At 43.7% G+C, this 14,093-nt stretch overlaps 1 protein-coding gene across 1 annotated transcript; it reads right to left on the bottom strand.

Annotated features, from left to right (window-relative positions):
- Positions 1-518: 518 nt before the first annotated feature.
- On the bottom strand, positions 519-13,588 carry LOC118778932 (calcium/calmodulin-dependent protein kinase type 1D-like). Its single transcript, XM_036530734.1, has 12 exons — positions 13,517-13,588; positions 10,908-11,019; positions 7,057-7,182; positions 6,539-6,613; positions 5,775-5,913; positions 5,139-5,262; positions 4,683-4,758; positions 3,093-3,205; positions 2,494-2,572; positions 2,215-2,302; positions 734-1,053; positions 519-591 (listed from the first exon to the last, which is right to left on the bottom strand). Exons 2-12 carry the CDS (start codon positions 10,991-10,993, stop codon positions 519-521), a joined length of 1,299 nt encoding a protein of 432 aa, XP_036386627.1. The 5' UTR covers positions 10,994-11,019; positions 13,517-13,588.
- Between the last annotated feature and the right edge of the window lie 505 nt (positions 13,589-14,093).

The raw sequence follows: 14,093 nt of genomic DNA, 5'->3' as shown, positions 1-14,093 counted from the left end.
CCCTCCCAGTGCTTCAATTAGAGCAAACATAAAAAAATACAGTTCCTTTGTGTTATAATGTATACGCTCAAGAGTGGCACCACTAGAGGGCGCTTGACCTCTTCTGCAGTGCTGCCCACTACGAAAAAGTTCTGGAATGTTAGGTACATTGTGTAAATTATGTGTTTCAGTGTGTGGGTGTCTTGGCACTCCTCTGACACACACCGGATTCAGGCCCGGCATCACTGGTCATGGGATCAAATCTCATTCCTGTGGAAACGCCCCCTCCACCAAAGTGCTGTGGGCTTGCCTACTCAAAGTGGCTGAGACACAAGCTCAGCCCCAACATTGGAGCAGTCCAACCTGATAGAACGAGAGAGAGAGAGAGAGAGAGAGAGAGACTTTAATCAAAGATACAAAGACACATGCTATTCATAATATGTGCAGGTCTGATCTGTAGGAATCCTCTGACAAGGGAGACAGGAACAGATGGGTGGGGCTTTACCTCTCTGTCTCCCCCATCGCTGGCGGCCGGGCAATCACATGACAGAGCACACACTGGTCTGCAAGGGCTGGCCTTCGCTGTTGGTGCCAGTGGTCATTTTCTCACAGCTGCAACACAAAAAGGGCAGCGGGCACTGAGTCAGTCACCTGGCCTCAGGGGTTTCCACAAAGCAGTGAACAAAGAGAAACAAAGGCTCATTTGAGCCACCACAGTGCTCTGCGTTAAGCCTCTTATTGCGTAATAAGGTACCTTTTGGCCGCCGCAGAGTGGTAGGCGTGTTGTCCTGTCTCGTCGATGGTGAGGGCATGCATCGGCTCGCTGTTGCACGTCCTCAGCGAGTGATGGTGGCCCCTGGGCTCGTTAGGGTTGGTTGGCAGGGTCATGTGACACACGTCCCCATTGGCTGCCGTCTTCTCAGCGTCCGTGTTGCTGTGGGAGGGGTCAGCGGAGGACACGTCCATCACGTGGATGGCCGGCACAGGTTCCTGGCGCCGTCTGAGGCAGGCCTCTGAGTGCGCCAGATGCAGCTTCTTCAGGTGGTTGATGGCCACAGTGGCATTGATGGCTTGCTGAAACACACACACGCATGCACATATTACCATTCTGTTCAGGACACTGCCTTTAGTCTGACATAGTACACTGATAATCACATATGAGGGCATCTATGGGGATCTTCAAAAAAGAAAACATAGGAGGGGGGGGGAATCATCCAGACATTTTCCAGACATGCTGCTATTCAAATGTAAATTGACAGCTGGCTGAGCTAGTGATCAGTTTCTGTCAGTACGGCGGCTTCTTAGCTGGCTTTGTCGTTTTCGCTGTCCATGTGCTCATGTTTACCGTTCTCCCCCTGTGTTCCAGCCCTGCCCTGTTCTCCGCCCTGTCTCCGCCCACCTGTGCCTGATCACCCGCCTGCCTGCACACCTGCATCTCATCCCCTCATCTGACTCTCCATATATATTCCCTGTTTGTTGAGTGCTCTTTGCTAGTTCGTCTCAGTCCACCTGTTTCGCTACCAGCTGTTCTTTGTTCTGTTTTGCTTGCCCGTTTTTGCGACCCTGCTTGTTCCTCTCGACCTCGATTTTTTGTGTCTGTTTTCTGGTTGTTGTTCGCCGTGTTTTCCCTGGTTTTTGACTTTTTGTTCTGACCTCGTTTTTGGATACCGTTTTGGATACAATAAACTCGCCTTGTTCATTGTGCCTTCCTGTCTGTGCCTGAGTCCCTGCCTGAGCCCCTTGACAGTTTCACAGATGGTTCATTTTCATTACCTCACAGATAATTTGGATTATTTAACTCTGTGAAGTGTTTGTATCCAAATTACAACAGTTTCATGACATTACATATTTATGACCAAAAATTTTGTCAATTAGTAATCATAAATCATTTTTACATCTAAGAAGAAAGAAGATTAAAACTTCCCATAATGACAACAAGGGGGAAAGATCAGCTAATGATATCTATAAATGCATTATGAAATGAGATGTTTATGAAACGGTAAATCAGTGGACAATGGCATCAAGTGTAACTGAACATTTTTTCACCCATTTGGAAGATCATTTTCTCATTTATCAGAATTTTCCTTGATTTTATTCTTTCAGAGAAGTATCCAAAAGGCCTTTAACATTTCTGTCACAAATTTCAAATTTGAGTCATGAAGTAGAATGTAGACACCATGACGAAAAGTCTCTAGTGTTGGCCTGCTGCGCTGTGGCCCCAGGTGTGGAACTCACTTTCCACTTGGATCTGACGAAGTTCTTCTGCATCTGCTCACTGACCGAGTGGTAGATGTCCTGACTCCGGGCTGTCTCACCAATAATCCTGCAATACCAAGGAGGGGACACTTAGCAGAAAAACACAGGGACTCTGGGTGATTCCAGCTTGGCAACCTAGACAATGCTGGAATAATTCTGCAATGAAGGAACTCCAGCGAGTCATAATTCTGATTGGGCAAGTCTTGTGAATGTCTTTGGTTGATATCGCAGACATCCAATCCCCAAGCCAGTACTCACCAGGGGTGCCTGAGTGCCTCCTCGGTGGAGTAGCGCATGCTGGGGTTTTTCTGCATCATGTTTCGGATGAAGTCCTTGGCTGTAGGGACCCGGGGAGAACGGCAGTCCACATCAGTGACTGAATTTTTATTCCCAATTCCCAAGTACAATTTCCATCCTTCTTTGATCGGCCTTATATGCCAAATTTGTCAGGAAACTTCCAAATAGTTTTGTGATAACTGATTTATCTCAGGTCATGCACTTATTTGGAAGTTGCTCTGGGTAAAAGCTTCTGCTAAATGATGTGATGTAATGTAATGTAATGTAATTTATGTCCCCAACAAGTGATGGTTTTATTAAAAGACATGCTCTGTAAAAAGCTCTCTCGCATTTCATTGGTTGGCAGTGCCATATCAAATACAGTCTGACTGGTTGATTTTCTGCCCTGCATCAAACGAGTCTATTTATTATTTGCGAGAAGTGAAGAGGATCCCGTGATACAAATATGAAGACTTTAAAACTACGTGGTACAGTAAGCTGTTGTCTTAAAATTTTCTGCAATTTGTATGGAAATATTACCCCCTGAATTCCAAAAGCAGGAGCAAAGACAGCAAGCTCACCAGACTCTGAGATATTGTCCCAGAAGGGAGAGTCAAACTCGTACTGTGCCTTCATGATCTTTGAGAAGAGCTGTGTTTCATTGTCCTCATAGAAAGGGGGGTATCCACACAACCTGAAAGATAGATAGAGAGAGAAGGAAAGACAGAGAGACAGAGTGAGAAAGAGCAAGAGAACCTGGTTAATTTAATCTGTTTTTATGATCAACACTGTGGTGTGATGACATTCAAAAAATTACTCTACAGGCCAATTTACAATAGTGGGAGCAAATGGACCTAATCCTACAGTAAATTAAGATTTTCTGGTTCAGTATAATAGTTCAAAACAGTATTCAATTGCATCTGTTGCCTTATGCCTTATTTTTTTCTAATAAATTTCTAAATGTTTAAGTAGAGTAAAAACTTGTGGGTTCTGTGGTTCTCATTTGGTCAAAATCTTGGATACACTGCCACATCTTGCCATTCCTGTGATAGGGTATTTTCCACAAGAGGGCGCCCTATCATCACTACCTCAGTGCCATCCCTCTTTCCGAAGAGTGTTACCGTCACCCCTACAGAGAAAAGCCAGGGAACCAAGCCCTTGCCAGAATGAGCTTATTTCTGCTAATGGTGCTTAACAGGTTTCTATAACACACACCCCCGCCCCCCCCAGGAACTGTAAAGCCTTCATGCGAGCCAGGTTTCCACTGGCCTGCTTCAGCTATGCGTATGATGCTCTAACGCAAGCCAAAATGGCGGACTGCATTTCAGGTACAATTTACCTGCTCTCATCTCAATCACTGTTGGCTCCAGATCATCATTACAATTGACCCACCTGGCATACATTTTTTCCAGGCTTCATTCACCTACCTAAAGTATAGTTTTGTAAATAAATGAGTGCAGCTTCTCCCCAAATGAGCATTTGCTCATTAAAAAATGACAGGGTAAGAAAACCTGGCGGACACTGACACTGACTATATACTGTATAGTGGACAGTACAGTGTAGTAAATGTTTGTTGTCTTGTGCAAACTCTTCAAGATACACAAAGACTGTGCTACCTATCTTGAGATAAGCATTGGCTGAATTGGCTGGATGCTAGCACAATATTTTAGCTTAAATCTTCAAAACTTCAAATCTTCAGGCCGGTTCCATGGACCTGTCCACCATGCTGTGCCTTGTACAACAAGCTATTCTGAAGGCTTTCTGCTGAAATGCCTGGGTTGTTGTGTATCATTACAGGTGTCTTGACACAGAACAAAAAAGCATAAAATTCTTTGAACACTGACGTAAACTTCACAAAGGCCTGTCATCTGGGAAACGGTGCCAAACCAAACCTGATTACAGCTCTGAGGTGGACGCTGATGTCATAATGACAAGATAGGAAAAACACGCCCACTCTTCCCCTTGACTCACTTAGGCAACCGGCCAACCTACTGTCATGCAAGCGGTTAGCCAATGCGCTATCAGCCCTATGGAAACTCTTGCGATGGTTTACCTCAGAGGTACAGCTGACCTTCTGCTAAGGTGAGGTCAGTGGAACTGCAGCTTATTTGGAGTCTATAAGCAGACATTTTCCAGTGTAGAGTGGCTCTGACCTCTTATGTAGTACTCACAGTATGTAAGTGATGACTCCAATAGACCAGCAATCCACTGCTTTGCTGTAGGGCTTCTGAGCCAGGACTTCAGGGGCTGAGGGGAGTAAATGTGATATTGAAGGTTTTTCCTTTCGACAGCTGTTGCAGCTCCATTAGAGATAAGTTCAGGAAAAAATCTGCTGGCTTCAGAAATCAAATGATCCACAACTATGAGTTAACTTTGCAAACACTTTTAAATGACAGTTTTCCCAATCTAATCAACTCCCACTAGAAAATTTTATTGCCCTTAAGTTGTTATAACTTTAATCTGATGTATCCCTGGGTATGGCTTCTCTCACACCACGTAACACTCCCTTATCTCTCCTTTCATCCGACAGCTATTAGAGGAGAGGTTGAATCTAATGTGTGAATCTGTATCAGTGCTCGAGGTTACAGTCTGACCATGCATTCCTTCAGGCATCAGCACCTCCTTACCCACATATCCTGGAGTGCCGCAAGCGGTGGACATCACACCATGGTCCTCCATCTTGGAAAGGCCAAAGTCGCTGATCATGATCTTGGCGTTCTCGTCCTGGCTGTAGTACAGCAGGTTCTCTGGCTGTTGAGAATCATGGGGGGGGGGGGGGGGGGGGAGGGATCCAAAACTTTGATCATCATGTCTTGACCAACAGCACTTTCATACACTAAGCACAGGCCTTACAAGCATTTTCTTATACATGAGACCTTATTTCAAAGTTGTCTTTTGATATGGCTTAGCCAGTAAAGGGCTTATTTGTCCTGCTCCATAGATGCACACACCATCAGGTTCTCCACACCTGCAAAGATGTCTGCCTGTCCAAATAGCAGTCTGTCCAAATAATTAAACAATTAATGGTTAAATGAGAATGAAAACCACAAGACCTTAGCACCCTTGAGGACAGGAACAAATCGTCGTTAGACCTAATATCAATAGCCTTTGGTCAAAAAAACTGGTCCTAGTTCAGTCTGAACGTGCTGAGTGCTGGTGTATTGATAGTATAGCTTCAGGCCATAAAACTGATCTTAATTCAGTGGGTCAGTTCAGTGGAAAGCAGTGGGAGTTTGCCGAGAGATGGTGTGTTGACACTGTACCTTGAGATCACGGTGCACGATGCTGTTCTGGTGCAAGTAGCTGACCGCCTGCAGCACCTGCCGGATCACCTTGCTGGCATCCTTCTCCGTGTACACTCCACGGTCCAGGATCCGGTCAAACAGCTCGCCACCTGAAACACTAAATGGCAGAGAGAAACAGACAGACAAGGGAGTAAGAACACACACGATGCTCCATTTCTGTTAAACCGTCACCCCACATTACGTTATCTCAACGGGATTTTCAGGCTCCTTCATCTTTCCCTGCCACTATTTCACTGTCATTTCACCAACAGTTGCACTGCATCCCATTCTATCCAAAAGCACTAGGGTCTACGCTTGCTGTCTACCATGTGATGCTCTTCTCACCGATCTGCCTCACCTTTGCTGATGGGTAGATTTTCCAATGAGTAAAACAACTTGCTAATACTGCATGCCTGCTTGTGACCAAGGGCATCGGAGTGTACAATCATGTAAGATGTCTGATTGGACAGATATGCTCAGTTAATGAGCAGAGGGAGAATGAGAGAAAAAGAAAGGGAGCGATAGAGAAAGAGAGAGATTGGAAGAGAGAGGGAGTGTGTGTGTGTGTGTGTGTGTGTGTGAGTGAATGTTCTGCTTTTATTTAATGTATTCCTCTCCCTAGCAACCAGTGCAGCCTAAAGCCTTACCTTCATTAACAGAAAACTGTCTATACTGTGATCTGATGAATAGAGGAATGAATGAATAAATGAATGAACGGAGGGGTGAACAGCTTGAGTACTCACAGCTGCATGACAAGGTAGTAATGAGTCTGGCTCTCATAAAAATCCTCCAGGCCCACCACGTTATCATGTTTAATCCTAGAACAGAGATGGACATGCAGAGAAATCAAGCACCAGTTACTACAGCGATCGATTAACATTTCTTGCACCACTTTTAATCATTCTTGCTTATTTTTTCTTATTGCATGCTCTTATAAAGGCTTGCGAATACAATTCAAACTCAGTACGGTGGTAGGATTTCCACAGATGAGTTCCAAAGTGCCCAGAGACAGAAAGGACTCCATTTTTGCATTGGGTCCATAAACTGAATTCACCTCCACCCTTGTGCTCCACCCCGAGCGAATTCACATACTAAACACCTGCGAGTGTGGAGTGGCTCAGAAAATCAGAGACCTTCTGAACACAACTTCGAGACCCTCAATCAGCTCGGGCAGATGGAGGCGACGCACACATTACCACGGCGCTCGTGACACCTGGACAGCTGCATCATGGCAGTCTCTCTCTCTCTCTCTCTCTCTCACCTCCTGAGCACGGCGATCTCGTTCTCCAGGTTGCTGTCCCTCAGCTGCTTCTTCTTCACGCACTTCAGGGCGAAGTGGTTCCCCGTCTTCTTCTCCTTCACCATGAACACCTCCGAGAACGCACCCCTGTGCAGACAGACGTGTGGGAGAGATCTGGTTGGCACTGCATTCAATCAGCTGGCCACAGCAGAAAGTTCACAGTTACACAGTCCAGGTGCAGCCCTTTGACAAAGAGCATGGCATCAGTTTCCCTCCTTGGGTTTGAACTTGAAACCCAGCATTTCAGGTACAGGGACGGGTAATGTGCGTCATTTTATCCTTCCTGTGAATTCATGCTACCATCCAATCTGCATATGCTAACAAAAAGTTATACCTACTTGTCAGAGTCCTCCATTATAGCTTTTAATTGCAATAGCAATGTCTTATATTAAGTTTTAGATTACATTAATATTTTGTTAGATCTACATGAAAATATGCTATACTGTTACACAACAGTCAAAATTTCATGAGGCAGCAAAAACAATGCCACTACCCCAGTCCACTACAGAGCTGACTGGTGCTTGCGTGACCATGGATAGAGACTATTTCACTATGCAGTGCAAATGAGGAGAGATTTGCATCAAAATATGCAAATACAAACATGCTAAATAAAACTGGTTAATTTGTGTGTGACTGTGTTACATTTGGTAATTTGGTCATTTGGCAGACTCTCTTATCCAAAGGGATAAGAGCAATGGTATGTAAATGTATTTAATGCCACAGAGAGAGCAGTGCACAAAGAAAGACCACATCCCAACCTGTGCCAATTTGGCAAACATTATGAATATGCAGTACTGAAAACAGAATACATTCTACAGTAACTTTTCAAGGCTTCTTTGGTCTGGGTGATAGTGGCTCAGGAGGTAGAGCAGGTGTCTGGGGATCAGAAAGTCCCTGGTTCAAATCTGGTTTCTCCTGGCAGAATGCTGAAGTGTCTTTGAGCAAGACACTGAACCCCAAACTGCTCCCAGTGGCCAGTTGGTACCTTGCATGGCCACTGTTAGGTAGATGTGAGGTATAAACCTGTAAAGCTCTTTGAGTACTCAAAATGAGTAGAAAAGCACTATAGAAAGGCAGTCCATGTATTTACCATTTCTGTTCTAATCTAGCCCTGGTCACAAGGAAAGGCAGAGGGTTATTTCGCAGTTACTCTATTGACAGGCAAGGGATTAATTTAAGTTTCCCCGCTGTTCCTCTCTTCCTGCTCTATCTTGGGCATTGCCTGGGAATAGCTGTCCCAGCAAGTGGATTAGGGCTGAAATCCATTATGTAATAGCACCCGTGGAGGACTCAGGGCAGAGGAGGTCTGGGACTTTGGGAGGGTACAGGAGACCTACACCAGGCTCCTCCTTCACAATTCTGTGCTGTCTGATAATGAGTCTCAAGGTAATACCTCTAAAACAATGCAAATCTGCCTCTTCCTATGAACATGTTGTGTGTATGTATGTATGTATGGAAATCATGTAAATCATGGTTGACAATCACTCCCCATCTCACAGTGTTCACTGATGATAAATAGAAATCAATAACTCAGAGATCTGTTCCGATAAATTTTGTAAATGGGCATTCTTCACCACAGAGACCTTGTTGCCTTAGTTGCCTTTAGTTGTGGGTTGATGCTATTCTTAGATTTTCACAGGCCTTCACCATTCACAAAAGCATTGGTGATTCATGTTAACTGTTCTGAAAGCAAACATTCCATTGATGAAACACTCTGAAGATCCTCAATGTTTTCGTGTACCAAGCACTCTTCCAGGCAGTAGTCCCACTGAAATTAAACTGTCTCAATATCTTGGTAATGTTTCAGAAACATTGTTGCACTGCTACAAGCCATGTGATCATATGCTGTAAATTACTAACTTTACATCAGCAACTGTCCCTCTCTCTATGTCACTATTACCCTGTTATAAAAACCTCACCGAATAAAGACCTCTCCTCGTATCTAACATGCCCATAATCACTCTATGCCCATGTCACTGTATGTGCTCTATAGTAACTCCCTCATCAGTCCTTACCAACTTCACTGTTCCTATCTAATCATATCATACCATACCAAACCATGCCATACCATACTATAACATACCATACCATTCCTACTCTGCTACAGTATACAACATCATCTGTAATATCCTAACCTCTTATCAATATCTTATCTTCTCCTACCCTTTCTTCGTGCCCACAATACCTGATGACTGTGGTTTACTTCTACACAAATGAGCACCACATGCAGATAAAGACTGTTCGCCAGGACGTACAACCTAAGTGCATGCCGCCAATCCCTCAGCTGACCCTCCTGACCAAACCAAACCTCATTTCAACCTCCATAAGCAGATGCATCAACACGCCACATCCCCAGCATAAGCAACAGGTTGGCTGCTTGCTGCGGATCACACTCCTGTACTCGTGGTGATGTCACGAGTGATATCACATGCGCCAGGCACGTCCTCTGAAGGGGACACCTGGCCTGCCTAGCCCCCCCCCACCCCCTCTGCGAATCTCATGTTCAGCCACGGCGTGCTAACATAAGGAGCCCATACAGACACGTATTTACAAAGGAGCTTGGATGTGGTCCGGTCTAAGCCTGTTGTCGAGGGTGATAAGAACAGCTTAGACGTTGTTAAATTGACCGTGACTCAACACAAGTCAGAGGCTTCTGTGAGGATGCAGGGGTAAACCCCAGCTCTTGTGGACATAATCCACGAAATATTCACGGTCATGTCTGCTCAAAAACATCTGGCACTCTCCATGTTAGAGGCACAACAGAAAGAGAAAACTTCCAACTGTAATTCAAACTATCACTTTTGTAGAGTACTTACTACGCTGTATTGTGATATCAAGCATTACATTATTGTTCCTAATCTTACTAATCCATTATTGTTCCTAATTCTTTACTATTGTTCCGTTATCAAGTTGTGTTAAAATAGCTAGAATTCGACACTTTTTAGGCTAATACCAAAATATGCATAAGATTCAACTTGACAAACTGTATCTGCAGGACATTGAATGTTGAGTTTCTGTGTTTTGCAATCAGTATAATTTTTTTTCAAATTTTTTTTTTTTAAATTCAGAGTTCACATTATAAATAAAAGGCTATGGAGAAGAAATGCGCTTTTTAAGTGAGACCTGACTGGAGACACAGGAATTCATTGACAAAAAGAGTTCCTGGCTGTCTTGTCACTGAGCCATTAATCTCAGACCGTAGCGGACATGATTAGGGCCTCTGAAGATTACGTCCAACGCGCTGCCAGAATGCCCTCCAGTGCAGCCGTAAAGGAGATCCTGGACAAATACGCTCAGGCCAGCAATGGCATCTGGTCTGCCTTAATGAGCAAAGTAATTTCGATTACTCAACCTCTGACTCAAAGCAAGGTCCTACACACTAACAAGGTTTGCCCAGGGACCACATAATACAGTATTAACGTTGTGGCTCTTACATAAAAAACTACTGCTTTTCCAAGAATTTGCCAGTGAGTGAGATGCTAAACTTTCACCCTCCCACCTGCTTAAACCAACAAAGAGAGGTGACAAGTTTTCTGTACAAATAAAGTTGATGTCATGCTTCCCAGGGAAATTCTGTGAAATATTAGGAAGATGTCTAGTCATCTTACTTTCTGAACACCTGACTTGAGTAAAAAATGTTGCCATTAAACCTGTGCCCTTGATAGACTTCCACTGGTCGTGTTACCTTCTGGGCTTAGAAGCCATATAAGTGAAGTACTGAGGTGGCTGTGGGTCCAGAGTAGCTGTTTGCATATTGGTCACAACTGGTTCCTTTACTATGAGGTGCGACCCACTATCAGGCAGATACTTACGATCCCAGCACCTCCACAAAGTCGAACACATCCCGGATGTTGTCCGTGCTCTTCTTCCAGGGGCTGTTTGGCTCTTTGCGACCCATGTTGACTTAAAGTTCTGCAGGGATTTCTACCAGAATGACAAACAGAAATGGTTGAATGTTTGCCTGTGCTTCTTTTTGCTTTAGCATCTCGGTCAGTATTCGGTATTCGGTCAGACAATCGACAACAAAAACAGATGGTATCTGAAAAGAAACTCAGCTGACCAATAAAGTTTATTAAGGTGGCACCTGCCTGCTTTTTAAAGTCCACACCACTAATCATAATACACACGCATCGAGCTAGTGTTCAATGTTACATTTCAAAGGCCTCCCTCCTAACTCATACGAAGAGGATTACTCTTACAGGTGTGAAAATTCCCACGGTCTGGGGTCAGTCTGGAGTCAGGGGGACACAGACAAGGTCAGTTACTTCCATAATCACCAGCATCGGTCAAGGTCAGCGCTGTAGACCAGGGAGTTGATTGTCTGTTAGATAGGCTCTTTATGTCCGTCTTAGCTCTCACTTCTAGGACACAGCTATCACTGTCAGTCACCTGAAGTGACTTCATATGAAGGATTCAGACCCCTTCCTCCAATGGCACTGATGAATTATCAGGTTACTGATATGGCACATAGAGTTTCTGTGAATTTTGCCACCAGAAATTCATACAGCCTCAAAAATGACTCTGTCCAGTAGGGTCTTTTGTCTTTGCAGTAAGATGGGAGGGGAACACAGGGATCCTTTTGACAAAAGTGCTTTTGGACTTCCTCTGCCTGATCTGGTAACTGGAGCCAGCAATGTACAACCGGTGCTGTCAGTCCCTACTCCTCGCGTACAATTTTACAGAGATGCTCTCTACATTGTTAACAGCCTGAGAAGGATGGCACATATCGTGTGGATATGTGCCACATAGGATGTCATATCGTCCCAGATATGTCAAATTGTCATACGCAGCCAAGCCAAACCAGACGAGCACAATCCCTGACCATTCAGACCCGATTACACCGGCGACAGGGAAGCCGCCGTCACCTGAAAGCAGGTGTCCTCAATCCCTGTTTTGGAAGCGAGAGGTGTCTGTGGGCTTACGCTTCAGATTAGCCTCTGGCAGTTCCGACAACAAAGCATCATCTTAAAAGGCACCTGCGGCAGTCCTCTATAAAGCCAAGCCAAGGATTTCAGCTTGAAATTGTAACAAAGCACTGATAAATCGCCCTTGTAAAGGACATATTGGCATATTGTTTGTTTTTTATGTCTACATTAACTCTTTTTCTTGGGTTCATGTTCAAATACCTGTTGAACATCTCCAGGAAGCTTCTAAAGTTTCAATTAGAAATGTTTGCTGACTGCTGTAAGGTTAGCTATTGATCATTGTTGTAAGAGTCCTTTAGTGGAGACAACCTCAAACCCAACAGGACAAATATCTAGGACTCATTTCAGCATTTTGTCTGAGTGATGGCATTCAGAAAGTTCTGCTTTTCTACTTTGTTACTCCCTGTTCTTTCAAACAAGGTTGTGCATATGAGATCAAAACACTGTCTTTGGTTAGCTCCATTTAGGCTAATATTAATAAAGGGGTCTCAGTGCCTTGAGATCAATGTTATGCACATGGTGCAAGTTACCCCCATTTCTTTTCATTTTCGCTTGTTTTGTACTTCAGCTCCATCTGCACTAGGTTGCTTTACGATAATTTCCATCTACATAAAAATGAGTATTTTTGAGAACTGATGCATTTCATTCGTAAACACGACACCAAAAGAAGGTGCAATTATAAAGCTTTAATTAAATCTTAATCTGAAGCAGTAAAGCAACTCGCAACACCCACGTGGGAAAAGCCCGTCTGTCCTCCCAATTCAAATCACTGAGTACCTAACATACAGCATGACGTTTGATGGAAACAAGTTAAAACGTTTAACATGGATTTAGACAAACAAACATTCTCTGTACTATAAAGGAATTCTTATAGCACGATAGCACACTCATGAAGCAATTTCATTTCATGAACAAGTGCGTTAACAAGATAATCTATGTAAGGGAATTTGCAATTTAACCATATTACCTGCTCAATCACATCGATACAAATGATGAAAGGCACAACAACAGTAAAAATGATAACCGTAATAATCTTATTAACAATCATAATTGTGCCTGTATCCGTCCCCATCGTCTCTGTTCCTGTACCTATGTATCTCTAATGTTATGTCATGTTATGATGTTAAAAAGTAATTCGCTGACATTAACTAGCAGAGTCTTCCCGCGTCACTTCACTGTTATTCATCGTTTCTACCGGCTACCGGGAAGAAAACGCAATTCAGTAGTGGATTACACTTTAGTGAAGAACACAGGGAGAAGCTGGTTTGTAAAACTATTTTGTTATGTTTGGGAAACAAATGAAATGATAAATGAAATGATAACACGGACAAATTGCATTAAAGCATGCTGTAGCTACGAGCTGAGAAATCCTGCTACATTTACATACACATATACATAATATATATCCGCTATATATGAACTTTATAAGCAGTAAACATGCTCAGAATACAAAGCTCAATATATAAAAGAAGGAAAACCCAACGGGCTGTTCTTACCTGTAGATGTGTCAGGAGCAAGTGATGCGACGATATCTCCAGAGGTCTACCTTTGTACTGCGAAGAGTGGATCTGTTGTTGAGAATGGGAAGTGGCTTATTCGGGCGGAGCCTACAGACTTAGCGAACAAGTGCGCAAATGCATGGTCCGTTCTGCAGCTCCGGCCAAAAAGCCACAGAGGTCTGGACAGCTTACACTGATGATGAGGACAGAAATAACTCCCAGGTTGGGGGTTACAGCTTTGGATTTTGGGGGACTTGAAGAAGAGCAACTTCAGGAGCATACAGGGCGCACTGACTAAATGCGTCAAGGCGAAGCAAGAGTGAATTTCTTTACTAACTCCTCATTCATGGTGGTATAATTAAGCTGCCATTTTAATGTAAGTTGCCCGTGAGAGGTGAACAGCGAAATCATTTCCATTTTTCAATGGATAAAAATGTTATGTAATTATATGTAAAATAATACACTCGTCGAAAGATCTAGTGGCACAATGTTAACCACACCTGCATTTCAAACAGTAATGCCGCTCTCTTAAAAGCTGAAGGCATAAGATAACATGGTACAGCGATCACTGCAT

The sequence above is a fragment of the Megalops cyprinoides genome, chromosome 6 (genome assembly GCF_013368585.1).
Source record: "Megalops cyprinoides isolate fMegCyp1 chromosome 6, fMegCyp1.pri, whole genome shotgun sequence".
Classification (NCBI taxonomy): Eukaryota; Metazoa; Chordata; class Actinopteri; order Elopiformes; family Megalopidae; genus Megalops; species Megalops cyprinoides.
This window is presented reverse-complemented; position numbering and strand designations above follow the sequence as displayed.